Source organism: Oncorhynchus nerka, linkage group LG12 (assembly GCF_034236695.1).
Source record: "Oncorhynchus nerka isolate Pitt River linkage group LG12, Oner_Uvic_2.0, whole genome shotgun sequence".
Classification (NCBI taxonomy): Eukaryota; Metazoa; Chordata; class Actinopteri; order Salmoniformes; family Salmonidae; genus Oncorhynchus; species Oncorhynchus nerka.
In genome coordinates, this window is record NC_088407.1 from 87,890,424 (window position 1) to 87,912,847 (window position 22,424).

Sequence of the window (22,424 nt, forward strand, 5' to 3'; positions counted from 1 at the left end):
AAGCTGTGTGTGAGAGTTGTACAGTAGTAGACCTCTGCTAGCTGTACGTGTGAGAGTTGTACAGTAGTAGACCTCTGCTAGCTGTACGTGTGAGAGTTGTACAGTAGTAGACCTCTGCTAGCTGTACGTGTGAGAGTTGTACAGTAGTAGACCTCTGCTAGCTGTACGTGTGAGAGTTGTACAGTAGTAGACCTCTGCTAGCTGTACGTGTGTGAGTTGTACAGTAGTAGACCTCTACATGCTGTGTGTGAGAGTTGTACAGTAGTAGACCTCTGCGAGCTGTACGTGTGAGAGTTGTACAGTAGTAGACCTCTACATGCTGTGTGTGAGAGTTGTACAGTAGTAGACCTCTGCTAGCTGTACGTGTGAGAGTTGTACAGTAGTAGACCTCTACATGCTGTGTGTGAGAGTTGTACAGTAGTAGACCTCTACATGCTGTGTGTGAGAGTTGTACAGTAGTAGACCTCTACTAGCTGTATGTGTGTGAGCATTTCTGTCTCTCCCAATACTTCACAATATGTAGACTTCTTCAACTACCGCAAACGTACCCATCTGAAGCCAATATGTGTATGACATGGTGTGAGTTTTACAGTATACCTTGCTACCATAAACTGTAAGTGTGTGATCCTCTCTCTCTCTCTCTCCCAATGTGATTCAAAAGAAAATCTGTTTTTTTTTTTAAATGACTTTGGTATCAGAGTTGCTGACTTCATTAAAAACTGTTGAGTTGATGGATTTTGGTTTGAATCAAATGAACGAAATGAGTCGGAAGATTCACTTTTTTGACTGAATTAGCCGACTGAACGACTGAATGAGTCGACTGGACGACTGAACGACTGAATGAGTCGACTGGACGAGTCGACTGAACAACTGAACGAGTCGACTGGACGACTGAACGAGCTGACTGAACGAGCCGACTTGGACGAGCCAAACTTCCCATCACTAGTACTCTGCTTGTTCTCAACGCAGTTTTTTATTTATTTATTTATTTATATAATATAAGAAAATATAAAAAACATGATATTTATTTAGAAAACAGTACAAGGAGGATGGTGTTCAAATATAGACCTGAACATATTTGGTTTATTCTGTATTCTATTGAAATGCAACAAGACACACAGGAGAACACTTAGAAGGTGGTTTGACATAAATTGTCATTGTTCTCAAGTCTGTCGTTTCACTGTGTGGGCCAACGTCACCTCTCTGCTGGGTGTGAGCTGAGATATACCCCCCACCGTGTCATGTACCACCGCCCACCGGTGAGCTGGACCGCCCCCTATCGTGTCATGTACCACCGCCCACCGGTGAGCTGTACCGCCCCCCACCGTGTCATGTACCACCGCCCACCGGTGAGCTGTACCGCCCCCCACCGTGTCATGTACCACCGCCCACCGGTGAGCTATACCACCGCCCACCGGGAGAAACGCTGTCTACAGAGTGTCCCGACTAGTGGTTTTCAGTGTTGAAAACACAACACCAAGTGGACATCTATCCGGTCAGCTGTTTTGAGAGTCAAACTCGGAATCGTTTAAAAAAAAAGATCACAAGGATATCATCATCAACAAGAGTAGGATTCAACGTAAAACCATAGATAGACACGTTACACAAATTGCTACCTTCTCGTAGCCAGCTTTTATTTAGCACGATTCAGCAAGCTCGTTACAATGGGATCCAGAGCGTCAACGTTACTGAGAGAGGAGGAGATTGAAGAAATTAAAAAAGAGACCGGCTGTAAGTTAAATGGTCCACTTTTACCAATGCCTGTTAACTAGCTGGTCAACGTAGTGCTAACTAACTCGCTAGATAACATTATTGTCTCTACTGTAGTCTGTAGTCAACTAGCAGTTAGATGACAAACTCGCACTTTTTTAGCTAGTTGGATTACTGTTTGTACATTACACCAGTACGTACTAGTTAGCGTGTTGTGGTGAGATGTTATGTGTTTCTCTTGTCCCTTGAAATGAGCTGATCTGTGGACTGAACAGAGACATGTCATTATTATAGTGTGACTTAACACGGTTCTCTATCTGGTGCCTGGGCTGTACTAAACCCCATACATAGGCGTTATTCCAGGAGATCACAGCAAAGAAACAAGCTAACGTTAGCTGCTTTAAATTATGAACACATTTGGTTGATTTAAAAAAAGAGACAAACTATACATTTCCTTCTCAGTTACATTATTTTTGTTGTTGTTGTACTTTAAGCAGGCGCTTTTATCCAGTGTGACTTAGTTCGTGCACCCATCTAGGTGAGACAACCACACGTAGTAAGGACGTTTTTTCCCCTCAAAAGTAGCGCTTAGTAAAGTCAGTGCTATAGTATGCTACATTTATTGTACTCCTTTGTGTTTAAAAGGTTGTAGTATGTTGAGACGTGAGGCATTTAGAAACATAGTCCCAACAATCTTGTCACTTTGTGTTTCTTTGCAGTTTCCCACAGCCAGATCACCCGGCTCTACAGTCGCTTTACCAGCTTGGACAAAGGAGAGAACGGCACGCTCAGGTACAGTACCATCCAACCGCAGCACTGGCATATATACATACGTGTGTGTGTGAAATGCTTTGTGAAACACTCAGTAACTACTGAAATAACCAGGAGGTGGGTATGAGATGTCTGCAAGACATTGGTTCATGATTACCCTTCCTCCCAACATTTGCTTCCCCTGTAACATCATCAGAGCCAACTGGGTAATATGCAGGGAAACTGTCTGCCAACCAGTGAATATCGCTGAGTGACCATTTCCCCTACTTGAAAATGGCAATGCAAGAATATTCTGAGCCCGTGTGGTTTTGAAAATTGGGTGCACATTTTTGAAGTTTGTAGACTCCGTTCTGTGCGCACACAATTCCGTTGGACAAAAGGCTTTCCTCTCGGCTCATATCCTGACGACACCGCCCGTATCACGTGCGCGAGCGTTCCAAAATAAATGTATGCGCAGCTGGTTTGGGTTCCGTGTCGGGCATAACCTACAGTGGTGTATTTTACCACTGGGTAAGAAGTCTAGAACCATATTGTTTTTGTCCTGGGTGTCGGTCTAGTCTGACAACACTGTTTGTAATATCAACAGCAGCAGTTGCTTGAGTCTGTGTGACTGGCCCTCACTACATAGACATCTCCTCCCGTCAGATCTAGTGCACGCGTGACAGCAAACGTTAAACGAGATTAAACGGTATTGACTGTTCTCAATGTTCCCTCCCTCTCGGACCTTCAGAGGAAAAATGGTCCCCTTTTAATCACAGCACTTCTATCTCTCCCAGCCACACATTTTACTCCCATTTTAACCAGTGTCTTTGAAATGTTACTGACTATTAAGCTGGGGGTGTGGGTCAGTTTCAGGTCACTACATGACTGTAAACACTTGAATGTAGGCACACTACTGCCTGTTTACACATAGCCAGTTCTGTGTCCTCTCTCACCGAAGCATCCAGTCTGCATTATGGTATACAGTGGGCCTGGCTAAAGCCAGTGTGGTGAATCCAAGGTCACTTGGGTCCTAATCATTCATCAGTTGACACAACACTACAGCCACGTCCGCTCCCCTGAGTTGAATATCTCACCCGCACACACCACCTTGGCCACGTCCGCTCACCTGAGCTGAATACCTCACCCGCAGACACACACACACCACCTTGGCCACGTCCGCTCACCTGAGCTGAATACCTCACCCGCAGACACACACACACCACCTTGGCCACGTCCGCTCACCTGAGCTGAATACCTCACCCGCAGACACACACACACCACCTTGGCCACGTCCGCTCACCTGAGCTGAATACCTCACCCGCAGACACACACACACCACCTGGCCACGTCCGCTCACCTGAGCTGAATACCTCACCCGCAGACACACACACACCACCTTGGCCACGTCCGCTCACCTGAGCTGAATACCTCACCCGCAGACACACACACACCACCTTGGCCACGTCCGCTCACCTGAGCTGAATACCTCACCCGCAGACACACACACACCACCTTGGCCACGTCCGCTCAACTGAGCTGAATACCTCACCCGCAGACACACACACACCACCTTGGCCACGTCCGCTCACCTGAGCTGAATACCTCACCCGCAGACACACACACACCACCTTGGCCACGTCCGCTCACCTGAGCTGAATACCTCACCCGCAGACACACACACACCACCTTGGCCACGTCCGCTCACCTGAGCTGAATACCTCACCCGCAGACACACACACACCACCTTGGCCACGTCCGCTCACCTGAGCTGAATACCTCACCAGCAGACACACACACACCACCTTGGCCACGTCCGCTCACCTGAGCTGAATACCTCACCCGCAGACACACACACACCACCTTGGCCACGTCCGCTCACCTGAGCTGAATACCTCACCCGCAGACACACACACACCACCTTGGCCACGTCCGCTCACCTGAGCTGAATACCTCACCCGCAGACACACACACACCACCTTGGCCACGTCCGCTCACCCAAGCAGACTCTCAATGTCGATTTGACTGTTCAAGACGCAGCGAGTCAACATTTGGATCATTGTCATATCATCACACTATTCCGTGTCCTGTCAGTGATATCTGCCGATTTATCAGGTAGTGTGATGTGGGGACTAATTTCGCCTCCGAGACCTTTTATAGATCAACATTCCCTTTTGTTGTCACGGTGTTCATCTTAACTGTCCTCACACTGTCTGTCTGGTTTGTGTAGTCGGGAGGATTTCCAACGGATCCCAGAGTTGGCCATCAATCCTCTGGGAGACAGAATCATCAATGCCTTCTTTCCTGAGGGGTGAGTCGTCTCTGTGCCCTTCACTGTTTTCCTCAAGGTTGCACATTGCCGGGAGTCACTCTTACAACAACAACCATTTTTAGTAATACATTAAACATATGTTAAACATTTATTTTGTTGGAACAGGGTTACAAATGAATGGTTTGTGTGTATTTGACAACTATTTAAAAAGTTTAAGAGAAAACGGGCACATTTTAAAGCTAGTTTCTGTACACATGGTGGTTTTGGATCTTTGAAATGGACATGAAAGTTCCGTGTTTTATTGACAACATGACTTAGATCTGCTTCTATCATTACATTCCCAACACGACCAGTGTGTAGGCGACTTACATTTAGCTGTGGCTTACAGTGGTTACTGATCCTCTGGAGTCTAGAGCTAGTCTGGTCCATTATAGCCTGGTCCTAGATCTATTTTGTGCTGTCTTGACCACTGGCCTTTCTAGGGAGTTTTTCCTAGCCACCGTGCTTCTACACCTGCATTGCTTGCTGTTTGGGGTTTTAGGCTGGGTTTCTGAACAGCACTTTGAGATATCAGCTGATGTACGAAGGGCTTTATAAATACATTAGATTTGATTTGTATGGTTATTTTCACCATAGAATTTAGTAAGAAGGCACAAACGGATCTTGAACCAGGCTAGAGCATGACTGGAGAACAGCTGTCCAATCGGGACAGGGGTCTGTTGTCTGCAGTGTGGGCGTATACCATTACACTGTAATTGACTTAGCTGTCAGTGGCATCACACCGACCATGGTTTCGTGTGTTTGTTCAAGGCACTTCTCAACGAATGACCCACGTCTGTCTGTCAGGTTAGACTGAGACGTGCGTGCCAGAATGAACGGCCTGGTAGAAGAGGGTCGCATTGGTCTGAGGTGTAGTGACCTCGAGTCTTAACTTAGTGAAGGACTGTTTTACTGTATGGCTAGGAAGCAAATTATACAGTTTAAGCTTTCACTACCGTACCCTAGAAATGATGCTCAGTCTTATATGTAGGCCTCGGTTATAGCCTACAGATTTGAGTGGTGCTTGACTGGAGTAATTGTTATTTGACTGTGATGCAGGATTATTTGTTGATGGGCGTAAATAACTGTTACTTTCACCCCACTTGGTCGGACAGGGAGGACCAGGTCAACTTCAGGGGCTTCATGAGGACGCTGGCTCACTTCCGTCCCATAGAAGACAACGAGAAGAACAAGGACCCCATTGCCTCCGAGCCGCTCAACAGCAGGAGCAATAAACTGCTCTGTGAGTCAGAGGCTAGGCCCTAGCCTGGTCACACGTGTGTTTGTACTGTCTTGTCAACAAGCCGGCACAAACAGTCCGGGCACATCTAGCTTGGATCCCAGAACACTTGACTATTTCTCTATCACCTTCTTCCACTAGTCTTTATTTAAAAAGAGCTTGACTTTATTTTGATGATGGACGTTAAAATGCTTTTTAAAATGATGACTTAACATTTCAATTCTTCCATCTCTTCTCCAGTTGCTTTCAGGCTGTACGACCTGGACAGAGATGATAAGATCTCCCGTGAGGAGCTGCTACAGGTCAGGATGGGGTCAGGGTTCAAATTACACACTCTTGGTGGCTGCCCAACATTTTTATTTATATGTTTTAAAGTCTGATGTTTTTAGGCGGTAAGTCTCAAGACCTCAACAGCATATTGCAATGGGAGAATCGGGGCGTTACTGTTGTGGAGTATGTATCAGGAGAATAAATACATAGATCTACACTAGCGCTGAAGAACAAGCTCCAAGGGAGAGACTCCCTTTTTCTGCCTTTGCTGAAAACAGAGAGACCTTTGTCTTAGATTTGTTACGCAAGTCATGTTGTAATCTGAGCCTACTGGAGTAAATATAGACACTGCCAAGGAAGAAAGGGCTCTTTTAGTGATCAGAATATTTTATTACTGAACTTCTAGAACATTTCACTTCAAAGGAAGGGGAAGTTGCCATGTACTGAGACAATTGTGTAACTTTCCAACCCCAACTAAATATTTTGGGCTACTTTTTGTGCAACCCTCCTCTTCTGCAATCTCTCCTTGTATTGGCTGGGCAGGTAGTACCCAATGATGTACGACCTGTGTGTCTAGGTAGGTTGTACCCAATGATGTACGACCTGTGTGTCTAGGTAGGTAGTACCCAATGATGTATGACCTGTGTGTCTAGGTAGGTAGTGCCCAATGATGTACGACCTGTGTGTCTAGGTAGGTAGTACCCAATGATGTATGACCTGTGTGTCTAGGTAGGTAGTGCCCAATGATGTATGACCTGTGTGTCTAGGTAGGTAGTGCCCAGTGATGTATGACCTGTGTGTCTAGGTGGGTAGTGCCCAGTGATGTACGACCTGTGTGTCTAGGTGGGTAGTGCCCAGTGATGTATGACCTGTGTGTCTAGGTAGGTAGTGCCCAGTGATGTATGACCTGTGTGTCTAGGTGGGTAGTGCCCAGTGATGTACGACCTGTGTGTCTAGGTGGGTAGTGCCCAGTGATGTATGACCTGTGTGTCTAGGTAGGTAGTGCCCAGTGATGTACGACCTGTGTGTCTAGGTGGGTAGTGCCCAATAATGTACGACCTGTGTGTCTAGGTGGGCAGTGCCCAGTGATGTATGACCTGTGTGTCTAGGTGGGCAGTGCCCAATGAAACCTGTTTGTCGGACTGCTTACCCCCCCCGAAAATTAAATGTTTTTGTTTGTATTGTTTTTACACTTATATTCAGTGTTTATATATACTACATTTAGGTCATCTTGTACTTAACATCTCTGGTGTTAAGACTTAGAAAACTGTACATTTTAGACCCCAAGGAACTTTGTCAACATATTTCAGGTTATATAGAAGTCATCTTGTCTTAACATATGGTTGCTGTGAACATGTACATTTTAGACCCCAAGGAACTTTGTCAACATATTTCAGGTTCGTAGAATGATGGTTGCTGTGAACATGTTTATTCCAGGTTCTTAGAATGATGGTTGCTGTGAACATGTTTATTCCAGGTTCTTAGAATGATGGTTGCTGTGAACATGTTTATTCCAGGTTCTTAGAATGATGGTTGCTGTGAACATGTTTATTCCAGGTTCTTAGAATGATGGTTGCTGTGAACAATGTTTATTCCAGGTTCTTAGAATGATGGTTGGTGTGAACATTTCTGACGAGCAGCTGGGCAGCATCGCTGATAGGACCATCCAGGAGGCCGACCAGAATGGAGACAACTCCATTTCCTTTAATGAGTTCATCAAGGTTGGAAACTTTTATATTTTGTATATTTGGAAACATGAACTATTACCTAACCTAGAATCAGTGTGAATTATACCGTGGCGTTCAGGGCCGTTATCAGCACAGGACCTCCTGTGTAACAAATAGTGAAGATACAATTAGTAACAACAAAAATAATATATATATATATACGTGTATAATTGATTTGACATGAACACACCTAGTCAGGATGTCTTCATCTTTTTTTTGTCAAACAAATCAAAATCAAATATTTTTATTTATTTTTTAAAGTAGGCTGCCTGCACACGTTTGTCCACCTCAAAAGACATCCAGCCACCGAACGAACACGTCACTTGATGAATGGAAAGGGACATCTGTTACAAAACAAGCGAGTGTAATGACATTCAGAGATTGCCATGGGGTCTTTACCTATACTCTTAGAATTACACTGAACAAAAGGGTACACAGTGTTGGTGCCATGTTTCATGAGCTGGGGGGGGGGCTGACTTTTTCCAGACGCACAAAAAAGCTTATCGCAAATGTTGTTCACCAGTGTGTTTACATCCCTGTTCGTGAGTATTTCTCCTTTGCCAAGAAAATCCATCCACCCTGACAGGTGTGGCATATCAAGAAGCTGATTAAACAGCATGATCATTACACAGGTGCACCTTGTGCTGGGGACAATAAAAGGCCCCTTTTGTGCAAATTTGTCACAACACAAATGCCACCGACATCTCACGTTTTGAGGGAGTGTGCAAGTTGCATGCTGACTGCAGGAATGTTCACCAAGAGCTGTTGCCAGACAATGTAATGTTAATTTCTCTACCAAAAGCCGCCAGGGAAACCTGAAAAGGGGCTTCGATATGAGACTCTCCAGGGATGACTAGTGGAGCCACACAGATGATTATTATTTATCCATGATCGAGGGCTGGGGATGTTTGTTTAATTAGGAATATGTTTTTATATTTACCACTAGCAGTACAAATTTGCGTTTTAATCAAAGTTTGACTTTGTTGCATTTAGTGGGACCCATGTCTCATTCAGGGGAGACCCCGGGCCCCCTCTAATTCGCAGTTTGCCTGAAATGTACATTATGTTGTCAATTCTACAGTACTGACTGTGTTGCGTTGAGTCCCCTGTTGGTTTTTAGAGAAGGTGTGTTTGTGAGTTAAACTGAGGTAACGTAGTATAATGTTAATCACTGCAGGTTTTGATGGTCTTGTTAGACCGAGGTAAGGTCTCATGTTGTGCTTAATGGCCCGTGTTGTTGTCGTCCTCAGGTACTGGAGAAGGTGGACGTGGAACAGAAGATGAGCATCCGCTTCCTGCACTGAGACACTAATGGGCTTCCTGACAGGACTGTCTCTGATTGGGCCCCATTCTGACAGGACTGTCTCCGATTGGCTGGACCCTCCACCTTCACAATGCCCGTTGGACCAAGACCCAAGCTATGTCCCAAATGGCACCCTATTCCCTATGTAGTGCACTACTTTTGACCAGTGCCCATAGGGCTCTGTTATGTAGCACTCATTTTGTTTAGGTCAAAAGTAGTGCACTACATAGCAAATAGGATGCCGTTTTGGACGCAGGCTCACACCCATCTCAACACTATGCACTCGCTCTCTCTGACCCCTCCTCCAGTACTATGCTCTCTCTCTCTGACTCCTCCTCCAGTACTATGCTCTCTCTCTCTGACTCTTCCTCCAGTACTATGCTCTCTCTCTCTAACTCTTCCTCCAGTACTATGCTCTCTTTCTCTGACTCTTCCTCCAGTACTATGCTCTCTCTCTGACTCCTCCTCCAGTACTATGCTCTCTCTCTCTCTGACCCCTCCTCCAGTACTATGCTCTTTCTCTGACTCCTCCTCCAGTACTATGCTCTCTCTCTGACCCCTCCTCCAGTACTATGCTCTCTCTCTGACTCCTCCTCCAGTACTATGCTCTCTCTCTGACCCCTCCTCCAGTACTATGCTCTCTCTCTGACCCCTCCTCCAGTACTATGCTCTCTCTCTGACCCCTCCTCCAGTACTATGCTCTCTCTCTCTGACCCCTCCTCCAGTACTATGCTCTCTCTCTCTGACCCCTCCTCCAGTACTATGCTCTCTCTCTGACCCCTCCTCCAGTACTATGCTCTCTCTCTGACTCCTCCTCCAGTACTATTGTCTCTCTCTCTGTCTCTCTGCCTCTGTCTCTGTGTGTCCCCTCCTCCAGTACTATTATCTCTCTCTCTGTCTCTCTGCCTCTGTCTCTCTGACCCCTCCTCCAGTACTATGCTCTCTCTCTGACTCCTCCTCCAGTACTATGCTCTCTCTGACCCCTCCTCCAGTACTATGCTCTCTCTCTCTGACCCCTCCTCCAGTACTATGCTCTTTCTCTGACTCCTCCTCCAGTACTATGCTCTCTCTCTGACCCCTCCTCCAGTACTATGCTCTCTCTCTGACCCCTCCTCCAGTACTATGCTCTCTCTCTGACCCCTCCTCCAGTACTATTGTCTCTCTCTCTGTCTCTCTGTCTCTGCCTCTGTCTCTGTGTGTCCCCTCCTCCAGTACTATGCTCTCTCTCTGACTCCTCCTCCAGTACTATTGTCTCTCTCTCTGTCTCTCTGTCTCTGTGTGTCCCCTCCAGTACTATTGTCTCTCTGACCAAGGATTTGGTAGAACTGATAACGTTGTAGTTGTTATTATTATTTCCGCTCTGTAAACTAAAGGGAATACATGCGTGCCTTGGGATGTTTTATGTTGACTCTACCACGTCTCTCAGAGATGGAGCCTTATTTATTGTTTAGACCGGTCAAGGTTGAACTAGATCTCAATGTTTATTACCAAGGCTCTCACCTTCATGACATAAGACATATAAAACATGTTTAAAACTTGTTTAAAGACGTGTAAAAGACATGTTTGGTGTCGTTCCATGTAAAGTGTAGCTTTATTGTGATGTTAGCCAGGGCAGAAAAGGCCAAATCTATCCTCTTCATTTAAGATAACGTTTTATATTTAAAAGTGTTTCTGCTTGCTTTGTTAGTATGAACATGCAGAGGTAAAAGATATGTCCATTTCTCTTTAAGGTGCGATGTGTTATTGCTAACGAGGAATGATGTGCCTTCATTTCTCCCTGGGCAACGACTTGTTTCCCAAACTCAGCCCCCCCTCCCCCCTCCCCTCTTGGGTGCATGTTTGGGGTTTTTGCCCTAGCTGCACTAGACCAGAGTCCTATTCCCTTCATAGTGCACTACTTTAGACCAGAGCCCTATTCCCTTCATAGTGCACTACTTTAGACCAGAGCCCTATTCCCTTCATAGTGCACTACTATAGACCAGAGCCCTATTCCCTTCATAGTGCACTACTATAGACCAGAGCCCTATTCCCTTCATAGTGCACTACTATAGACCAGAGCCCTATTCCCTTCATAGTGCACTACTATAGACCAGAGCCCTATTCCCTTCATAGTGCACTACTATAGACCAGAGCCCTATTCCCTTCATAGTGCACTACTATAGACCAGAGCCCTATTCCCTTCATAGTGCCCTACTATAGACCAGAGCCCTATTCCCTTCATAGTGCCCTACTATAGACCAGAGCCCTATTGAGTGAATCTTGGCCATTTGGGACTCAGTCTAAGCTTCCTCAGTGTTTGTTAAAGAGGCCACGCTAGTATTGTCGGACACTATTTTGCAACAACCCTTTTTGTTTTTGAGAATTCATCATTTAAAAACACATATATATATATATATTTACCCACTTTAGTGCCGTGGTGTTGGTCTCCCATCCTTCAATATCATCAGGGTCAAATGGGAACTAAGTTATCATGTTATTTTGTTTTTCTTACGGGTCCACCTGCCTAGCTACAGCCAGTCAACCGTTAATGGCCATTTCTCGTATGAGTCCCAACTGACGCACTGTGTCCTATATAGTGCACTACTTTGAACCAGAGCTCTATGGCCCTTGATTAAAAGTAGTGCTCTGTGTAGGCCATTTATAATGAAAAAAAGCCTTATGTATTGGCCCTGGTCAAAAGTATTGCGCTACAGAGAATCGAGTGCCATTTGAGAGGCAGCCCTTGTGACAGTCCTGACCCTAGCTGGGTCTCAGGACCTGCCTCAGACAGTCCTGATCCTAGCTGGTCTCAGGACCTGCCTCAGACAGTCCTGACCCTGGCTGGGTCTCAGGACCTGCCTCAGACAGTCCTGACCCTAGCTGGTCTCATGACCTGCCTCAGACAGTCCTGACCCTAGCCGGTCTCATGACCTGCCTCAGACAGTCCTGACCCTAGCCGGTCTCATGACCTGCCTCAGACAGTCCTGACCCTAATGACCTGCCTCAGACAGTCCTGACCCTAGCTGGGTCTCAGGACCTGCCTCAGACAGTCCTGACCCTAATGACCTGCCTCAGACAGTCCTGACCCTAGCTGGGTCTCAGGACCTGCCTCAGACAGTCCTGACCCTAATGACCTGCCTCAGACAGTCCTGACCCTAGCCGGTCTAATGACTCTAGTCTAGTGTAACACAACCCTCCATGATCAAAATAAGATTTCAGTCATTGTGAATCAACCAAGAGAGACATTGTAACCTAATATATTCAAGATCCATACCACTGTTCCATGTTTTTATTGTTGATTTATCATCAGGTTAGACAGGTACTTTTTGATGGAGAAGTGAAAAAGCATTCTAATTTATGTATTTGAACCAGAAATGCCAAATGTATGACAGTACCAGCGTTCATTTAGCAATATGTGATTGTGTACACAGGATGTTTGGTCAAATTTGAGCATGTTTATAATATACCTGGCGTAATAGTGGAATGACAGTGTTGAGCCTTTAAAAAAAAAAGGTTTTGGTACACCAGCTTCAAACAGCTGTAAAAAAATAAATATTGTTTTGTTATTGAAGAGATATTTCACAGCGATTTCTAGACGGTATAACGATTCCCTACGCTATTCAGTGCTTGTTTTTGCACAAAACTAAAGTTGAGCGAACAGTATAGAATATTAGCAACGTGGATAAGAGAAGGATTTCTATTAGATGACAGCCGGAGACAGAACAACGGATGCCGCTCCGGCGGGAGAAATCAATAGGCCAATATCCACCATCGTTGTGATTGGCTGTGATAAGTAACACTGGTGAAACGCCCCTATTAGCGCCAGCTATATTATGGACATTTTCTGAAAATACTACATTCCTGTGTAGCACTTTTTAGGTTCACCAGATCCTTGATGCTGGACGTAGAGATTATTTATCATCAATTAGTTATATTAATCAATGTGACCAATCAAGCATAACTCAAATGTACGATATATTTATAAAATAATTTATCCTGTGAAATGTTAGAATTGTAAAAAATTATTTGATTGAAATAAAACAGGTGCCATGCTTGCTCAAAGTTTTTTGTCTTGTTACAAATCCAATTGTATTTTAATGGACACATACACTTAGACGGCCTAATAATATTAATCCATGTACGCTATTCGTCTTTTTAGTTTTCGTTGCTCCGAGCAAGGTCTGGGATGTCCAAAACTAGCTATATAGATTTGTTTGTAGTCCTAAAACCCAGAATTAAGTTACCTCAGGTTTGTTCAGCCATCCCTATAGGGAAAATGAATGGGGAAAATAATACGGTTTTGGAATTAATGCCCGGAAATAAGGTCAGAGGTTAACACGGGCTTAGGCGATCTTGTACGTTTTGTTCTGAGATGGCAGCAGTCAGTTAACATGACATTTATGAATTATGAAGCCTTTATATGTGCTTTGTTTTATTACGTTCTTCAAAATTCACAAAGTGACGTTAGCTGATAAAGATTCTCATAGGCTTAAGACATCTGATGCGTTCTGATCTGTGTTTACCACAAATATTATTGTCGGTGTTTATAAAAATAAAAAAAACACGCCATTCATTTTCCTCATGGGCTTTGTCCAGCAAACCATGACGGAGTTAATGCCTACCAAAAGACGGCATTAACGTCACAAAAACATCCCATGTTTCATGAACTAAAAAAAAAAAAAAGATCCCAGAAATGTTCGTTACGCACAAAAAAATATATTTTTTCTCTCATTCTGTGTACGAATCTGTAGACATCCCTGTTAGTATTTCTCCTTCGCCAAGATAATCCATCCACCTGACAGGTGTTGCATAGCAAACAGCTGATTCAATAGCATGATCCTTACACAGGTGCATGCAATTAGCTTGCTGACTGCAGGAATGTCCACCAGATAATTGAATGTTTATTTCTCTACCATTTTAGAGAATTTGGCCTCACAACCGCAGACTACGTGTAACCACGCCAGCCCAGGACCTCCACATCCGGGCTTCTTCACTTGCGGGCTCGTCTGAGACCAGCAACCCAGACAGGTGGTGGGTCTGTATAAACTCAGAGAAGCTCATCTGTGTGCTCGTCGTCCTCACCTCACCGCAGTTCAGTGTCGTAACTGACGACAGTGGGCAAATGCTCACCTTCAATGGCCACTGGCATGCTGAAGAAGTGTGTTCTTCACGGATGAATCCCGGTTTCAACTGTACTGGGCAGATGGCAGACAGCGAGCGGTTTGCTAATGATGTTGTGAAGAGAGTGCCCCATGGTGGTGGTGGGGTTACGGTATGGGGCAGGAATAAGTCACGGACAACGAACACAATTGCATTTTATCGATGTCAATTTGAATGCACAGAGATACCATGACGGGATCCTGAGGCCCATTGCGTGCCATTCCACCACCTCATGTTTCAGCATGATAATGCACATAACCATATTGCAAGGATCTGTACACAATTCCTGGAAGCTGAAAATGGCCCAGTTCTTCCCTGGCCTGCATACTAACCAGACACGTCACCCATTGAGCATGTTTGGGATGCTCTGGATTGACGTGTATGACTGAGTGTTCCAGTTCCTGCTAATATCCAGCAACTTCACACAGCCATTGAAGAGGAGTGGGACAACATTCCACAGGCCACAATCAACAGCCTGATCAACTCTGAGAAGGAGATGTCCGCTGTATGAGGAAAATGGTGGTCACTTCTGATCCACTCCCCTACCTTTTTGTTTTAAGGCACATATGTCAGAGTCAAGGCCCGCGGGCCACATCCGGCCCGCAAGAAGGTTTTTTACGGCCCCTGGGATGATCTTGATTTATTATTAGAACCGGCCCGCAGCAAGCCGGCAGCCCGCAGATCTTTTACACGCACCAATACTACATTTCCCACAATGCAAAGGTGACGCACCGAGCAGTAGGCTGCTTCATTTCAATATTTATTGGCACAGCAGTCGTCAGCATCACAGTAAAATTAACTTTCAGATACCCATCAAAAATGGCAAAACGGAAGGTGGATACTGAGAACCGGGGGTTTCAAACAAGGTGGGAGTCGGAGTATATGTTCACGAAGGTAGCTGGAAAACCTGTGTGTCTTCTGTGTGGAGAAAGTGTGGCGGTACTGAAAGAGTATAATCTGAGACGACATTATGAAACGAAACACGCGGACAAAAACAAGAATATGGACATGGAACAAAGGCTACAAAAGGCAGAGGAATTAAAACGAGGCCTCAAATCTCGACAGGCTCTGTTCAAAAGCCAAATCACAAGGCCAGGCTGCTGTCAAGGCCAGTTTTATTTTGGCAGAAGAGATCGCTAAATCAGCCCGGCCATTTACGGAGGGGATTTCATCAAAAACTGCATGATTAAAGTTTGTGACGAAGTTTGCCCAGAAAAAGGCAACTCTTTTTAAATGTGAGTCTGAGCAGAAACACCATTGCCGAGAGAGTAGACCAGTTGTCCATCAATCTAAAAGAGCAGCTTGTGAAAAAGGGAAAAGATTTTATTGCATATTCCTTGGCTGTGGATGAGAGCACCGACATTTCTGACATTGCCCAGTTGTCAATTTTCCGGAGTGGACTCCAACCTAAGCGTGACAGAGGAGTTTTTGGCTTTACGTCCTATGCATGGCACAACTACGGGGCATGATTTGTATGAAGAGGTGTCAAGATGTGTAAATGAGATGGAGCTGCCTTGGGAAAAACTCGTGGGTTTGACAACCGACGGAGCACCTGCGATGTGTGGACACAGGAGCGGACTGGTGGCGAAGATACGGGAAAAGATGCAAGAGGAAAACGCGACAGGTGAGCTGACAGCTTATCATTGTATCATACACCAGGAAGCGTTGTGCGGTAAAGCCTTGAAAATGGAGCATGTAATGAGCATCAATCACGCGCACAGTTAACTTTATCAGAGCCAAAGGTTTGAATCACCGCCAGTTCAAGGCATTTCTGACGGAGTTAGAAACGGAGCATGGTGATTTGCCTTATCACACAGAGGTGCGATGGCTAAGCCAGGGAAAGGTGCTTCAAAGGAGCTTCGTGAGGAGATTTGTCTGTTCTTGGACAGCAAAGGGAAAGACACAACACAACTCCATGAAATGGCTTTTCTGTGTGACATTACGAGTCATCTGAATGCAATAAACTTGCAGCTGCAGGGTCGGGATCGTGTCATCTCTGATATGTACAGTACAGTGAAGGCATTTAAAACCAAACTGACTCTGTGGGAGACGCAGATGCGGAAAGAAAATTTGAGCCACTTTCCCAGCTGCCAGACCATGAAAGAGAAGCTCTCTACCAGTGGCCGAGCACACAGTTGGCTGATAAAATAGGTATGCTTGCCGCTGACTTTCGACGCCGATTTGCTGACTTTGAAGCACAAAAAAGCAGGTTGGAACTGCTCGGTAACCCATTTGCTGTTGACGTGGAAAGCTCACCACCAAACCTCCAAATGGAGTTGATTGACCTCCAATGCAATGATGCACTGAGGGCAAAATATGCGGCAGTGGGTGCTGCGGAGTTCGCCCGTTTCCTCCCGGCACAATTGCGCATCCAGGCTGCTCAAACGTTGTCTATGTTTGGCAGCACATACCTGTGTGAACAACTGTTTTCTTTGATGAACCTGAACAAAACATCACACAGAAGTCGACTTACTGCTGAACACCTCCACTCAATTCTGAGGATTTCTTCAGCTCAGAGCCCCCGAACATTGATGAACTTGTGGAAAAGATGGGACACCACCAAGTATCACCCTCAACCTCAAACAAGTGAACATTACTGTGCAATCACATATTTAGAGTTTTTACTCAGTTCAAGTTTAAAAGTTAAAATTTAATATTTGTTTTCACTGCATGTTACTTCTCCTTAAACAAAGTGTTGTTTTTGATTAATAGATTTTTGCACTTTATTTTTTTGTATTTCAATCCAATTATATTTTAAAAATATTTCAGTTGAGTGGATGATAGAAAATTGCTATTATTGTTTTTTCTTTGAAGTAAATTTAGCCCACTTTTGCTAAAATAGAAAATATAGTCTACTGATGGTGCCTTGAATACCGGTTTCTTTCATTTAATGTTCATGTTATGGGGATATTTATATAAAGGAAATTTGTCTTTTGTGTCTGTTGAAAATTAAAGATTACTGACAGAGCCATAAGAAAATATTGCTTTATTTATCTGATCATATTGTAATATATTTGTTAGGTTTTCAGTAGGTTCAATTAGGTTCACTAGACTATATGCGTCATTTAAAAAATTTTCAATGAACATTCGAACAGTCCGGCCCTCGTCTTGTAGCTGATTTTTTTATTTGGCCCTCCGTCCATTTGACTTTGACACCCCTGTTTTAAGGTATCTGTGACCAATAGATGCATATCTGTATTCCCAGTCATGTGAAATCCACAGATTAGGGGCCTAATTAATTAATTTCAAATGGACTAATTTCCTTATATGAACTGTGACTTAGTAACATCTTAAATGGTTGCATTTAGATTTTTATTCCGTGTATTTCTCCTTTATACAGTATTTGTAATGCGAGGAAAACGGAGGGGCGGGGTTTAGGATTTGAGTGTCAGTTTTTCCCGGCATCTTCGTAGAAAGCTATGCCAGAGATATTAGAGCAAGGATGAGATTGGAGGAGATTGTTAACGATCTATTTCACTTGCGTTGTGCAATGTAGACATGTTTTCCACGCCAATAAAAGCCTTTGAATTGAATTTATAGGAAGTCCATTAGGCAATGAATGATTGAAATATAACGGGCTACCCAGCAGACTGTCGACCAATCGCGTTCACGTTATCCCGCTGCCCCGCGGTTGTTAAAATACTCGTCACGCAAATCCCTTCCCAAAGTCAAGGTATTAGTCGAAAAACGTGCCTATTTTCCTCGAAAGTACGTAATGTCACCATTCCAGAGCTATACAATATTACAAACACCAAGACTAATTATCTCACATCTTGGAAAATATTTTGTAATGTTGTACTTCTTGTTGACGAAATTTCTGTTAATGTTATGTTTTTGAGCTTTGAAGAAGAGTCCTTGAAGGAGCCAGCTCCTCTGTCCCAGAATGCACCAAGCAGCTCAGTGTCGATTCCCATCTCCTCAAAATTATCTCTGACGATGGGAGAGTTTTTAAAAAATGGCGTCGGACGGTGGAGACCGTGGTGCTTGCAAAAGAATCCACGGGACAACGACCGACGGACAACACCCGGGACATTAGCGTTTACTGATGATTTATGGCGGCTTGGTTGTCTTTCAGTGAGTACTTTTAATGAGTAATGTGGTATTTTAAACGTAGCTATAGGTGGTTGGATGATCGGTGTTTGCGAGATGGGCACTCAGCCCTTTGTTTAACCGTGAACTGTATAGACGCGGCATATCTAGCAGCGAACTAAACTCTATTCAATTGAAGTGAAGGAAGTTTCTGATTAACTTCACCAGACGGCTTTGTGCAATTCAGCTCCGACTACATCGATTCGTCCAAGGTCAATACTTTATTTATTTATTTTTTAAATATAACTTACCGTATGAACTTGTACCTGTTTGACCTCTGTAGTTGCGTGCCTTACTTTGTTGGCTGAAATCCACCCCCCAATAAACGGTAATGAAATACCATATCACGACCACCGACTGACCTACGTGCATAAAGATGGCACAATTCATATGACGTCATTGTTTTAGGGCCCTCCACTGACTCGAAACTATGGTGCGTTACATTTTTTAAAGTGCAAATAAATCAGCACAATTTACACTTACCAAACAATCCAAACACAACAATTTAAAATATTTTTTTACTAAGTTTCAGTTCATATATTTGGAAATCAGGCAATTTAAATGGATTAATTAGGCCCTAATCTATGGATTTCATATGACTGGGAATACAGATATGCATCTTGTTGGTCACAGATACCTTAAAAAAAGGTAGGGCTGTGGATCAGAACCAGTCAGTATCTGGTGTGACCACCATTTGCCTCATGCAGCGCAACACATCTCCTTCGCATAGAGTTGATCAGGCTGTTGATTGTGGCCTGTGGAATGTTGTCCCACTCCTCTTCAATGGCTGTGGGAAGTTGCTGGAAATTGGCAGGAACTGGAACACACTGTTATACATGTCGCTCCAGAGCATCCCAAACATGCTCATTGGGTGACATGTCTGGTGAGTATGCAGGCCATGGAAGAACCGGGACATTTTCAGCTTCTAGGAATTGTGTACAGATCCTTGTGACATGGGGCCGTGCATTATCATGCTGAAACATGAGGTGATGGTGGTGGATGAATGGCACGACAATGGGCCTCAGAATCCCGTCACGGTATCTCTGTGCAATCAAATTGACATTGATAAAATGCAATTGTGTTTGTTGTCCGTGACATAGGCCTGCCCCATACCATAACCCCACCGCCACCATGGGGCACTCTGTTCACAACATTGACATCAGCAAACCTCTCGCCCACATGACTCCATACACGCTGTCTGCCATCTGTCTGGTACAGTTGAAGCCAGGATTCATCCGTGAAGAGCACACTTCTCCAGCATGCCAGTGGCCATCGAAGGTGAGCATTTGCCCACTGAAGTCGGTTACGACGCCGAACTGCAGTCAGGTCAAGACCCTGGTGAGGAACGACGAACACGCAGACTGTTTCTGTAGACATTCTTCGGTTGTGCAAATCCACAGTTTCATTAGCTGTCTGGGTGGCTGGTCTCAGACGATCCCCCAGGTGAAGAAGCCGGATGTTGAGGTCCTGGGTTGGCGTGGTTACACGTGCGGTTGTAAGGACGGTTGGACGTACTGCCAAATTGTCTAAAACGTTTGTTGAGCGGCTTATGGTCGAGAAATGAACATTAAATTTTCTGGCAACAGCTCTGGTGGACATTCCTGTATTCAGCATGACAATTGCACGCTATCTCAAAATGATCATGTCTCAGGTTTAAACAGGTGCACCTTATGCTGAGGACAATAAAAGGCCACTAAAATGTGCAGTTTTGTGACAAAACTGCACATTTTAGTGGCCTTTTTTGTCCCCCCAGCACAAGGTGCACCTGTGTAATTGATCATGCTTTTTCATCAGCTTCTTGATATGCCACACCTGTCAGGTGGATGGATTATCTTGGCGAAGGAGAAATGCTCACTAACAGGGATGTAGACAAATCTGTGTCTATGTACAATTTCTGTGATCTGTTATTTCAGTTCATGAAACACTTTACATGTTGCGTTTTTATATTTTTCTTCAGTATACTTTTTGTTTTTCAAATTGCCAGCGTCCTTGACGCTATAATTGGGATCACGTATGCTCTGCTAATGACCGTACAAAAAAAAAACCGTAAAGGAGAGTCATGTACAGAATGAGGAATTTGTGGCAAGTGCCTGACGGCCGCCATCTTTGACCTCCCACATTTTAGAGCAACTGCATTGAGCAAACAGTCAGTGATTGTATTTGATTAACATGTATTGAAAAGGTATGGATATCTGCAAACAAAGGCATGCGACTACAGAGGACAAACCAAGGTACACGGTGGGCGTTTTTCATAATTATTGACCTTGGGCGAAACGATTTAGTCAGAGCTAAATTCCTCACAAGACTCGTCTCGGTGCCACTCCGTTGGTGAAGTCCATCAAACTACCTTCACTGTGGAGTTTAGTTCGCTACTAGCTAGCAACTCAACATCTGTAGCAATAATTATTGGTTTCCGTTGTATCCCTGCATTACTATGGTCATGTCACGGGTTTCTATATTTGTTTTTCATAATAGATCATTTGGATGACATTTGTGAAAGGTTGTTTATGCAATTATATAGCTAGCTAATTTCCTAGCTATATTTAAAAAAATTGGGTATTGTTTGTTCATCCAGTCTTTCTCTCCAGCTTCTAGACAAGATCTTCTCTGACAGTGCAACATCTGAACATGTACATCGTTTGACAAAGGTCAGTCCTTTTAGCCATCATAATGATATGTAGTTAGCCATCATAATGATATGTAGTTAGCCATCATAATGGTATGTAGCTAGCCATCATAATGGTGTGTAGCTAGCCATCATAATGGTATGTAGCTAGCCATCATAATGGTATGTAGCTAGCCATCATAATGGTATGTAGCTAGCCATCATAATGGTATGTAGCTAGCCATCATACTGTTATGTAGCTAGCATCATAATGGTATGTAGCTAGCATCATAATGGTATGTAGCTAGCCATCATAATGGTATGTAGCTAGCCATCATAATGGTATGTAGCTAGCCATCATAATGTTATGTAGCTAGCCATCATAATGTTATGTAGCTAGCCATCATACTGTTATGTAGCTAGCCATCATAATGGTATGTAGCTAGCCATCATAATGGTATGTAGCTAGTTAATGGTATGTAGCTAGCCATCATAATGTTATGTAGCTAGCCATCATAATGGTATGTAGCTAGCCATCATAATGGTATGTAGCTAGCCATCATAATGGTATGTAGCTAGCCATCATACTGTTATGTAGCTAGCCATCATACTGTTATGTAGCTAGCCATCATAATGTTATGTAGCTAGCCATCATAATGTTATGTAGCTAGCCATCATACTGTTATGTAGCTAGCCATCATACTGTTATGTAGCTAGCATCATAATGTTATGTAGCTAGCCATCATAATGTTATGTAGCTAGCCATCATAATGGTATGTAGCTAGCCATCATAATGGTATGTAGCTAGCCATCATAATGGTATGTAGCTAGCCATCATAATGGTATGTAGCTAGCCATCATAATCATATGTAGCTAGCCATCATAATGGTATGTAGCTAGCCATCATAATGGTATGTAGCTAGCCATCATCATGATGTGTAGCTAGCCATCATAATGGTATGTAGCTAGCCATCATAATGGTATGTAGCTAGCCATCATAATGGTATGTAGCTAGCCATCATAATGGTATGTAGCTAGCCATCATCATGATGTGTAGCTAGCCATCATAATGGTATGTAGCTAGCCATCATAATGGTATGTAGCTAGCCATCATCATGATGTGTAGCTAGCCATCATAATGGTATGTAGCTAGCCATCATAATGGTGTGTAGCTAGCCATCATCATGTTGTGTAGCTAGCCATCATCATGTTGTGTAGCTAGCCATCATGTTGTGTAGCTAGCCATCATAATGGTGTGTAGCTAGCCATCATAATGGTGT

General features: G+C 44.1%; 2 protein-coding genes and 1 long non-coding RNA gene across 3 annotated transcripts in view; 2 read left to right on the plus strand and 1 right to left on the minus strand.

The window, feature by feature from the left end:
• On the plus strand, window positions 1-13,352 carry LOC115118529 (calcineurin-like EF-hand protein 1). Its single transcript, XM_029647168.2, has 7 exons — window positions 1-1,731; window positions 2,430-2,502; window positions 4,691-4,771; window positions 5,887-6,014; window positions 6,252-6,313; window positions 7,880-8,002; window positions 9,259-13,352. The coding sequence occupies exons 1-7, from the start codon at window positions 1,665-1,667 to the stop codon at window positions 9,310-9,312; spliced, it is 588 nt and encodes a 195-aa protein (XP_029503028.1). The 5' UTR covers window positions 1-1,664; the 3' UTR covers window positions 9,313-13,352.
• Window positions 7,774-22,424, minus strand: part of oip5 (opa interacting protein 5) — a 26,196-nt gene continuing 11,545 nt past the window's right edge. Inside the window, exon 5 of the mRNA XM_029647170.2 lies at window positions 7,774-8,110. Within this exon, the coding sequence (XP_029503030.1) occupies window positions 8,096-8,110 (15 nt within the window). The 3' untranslated portion in view covers window positions 7,774-8,095. The remainder of the gene's footprint in view (window positions 8,111-22,424) is intronic.
• The window catches only part of LOC115118531 (uncharacterized), an 8,065-nt gene continuing 4,011 nt past the window's right edge, over window positions 18,371-22,424 (plus strand). Inside the window, exons 1-2 of the long non-coding RNA XR_003861858.2 lie at window positions 18,371-18,524; window positions 21,128-21,187. This is a non-coding gene — a long non-coding RNA (uncharacterized LOC115118531). The remainder of the gene's footprint in view (window positions 18,525-21,127; window positions 21,188-22,424) is intronic.

Bases quoted from the DNA above. Each gene is read 5' to 3' on its own strand.
- LOC115118529 (XM_029647168.2), top strand. From the start codon at position 1,665: ATGGGATCCAGAGCGTCAACGTTACTGAGAGAGGAGGAGATTGAAGAA. The intron at 1,732-2,429 runs GTAAGTTAAATG...GTTTCTTTGCAG, and splicing joins AATTAAAAAAGAGACCGGCT to TTTCCCACAGCCAGATCACC. The intron at 4,772-5,886 runs GTGAGTCGTCTC...TTGGTCGGACAG, and splicing joins AATGCCTTCTTTCCTGAGGG to GGAGGACCAGGTCAACTTCA.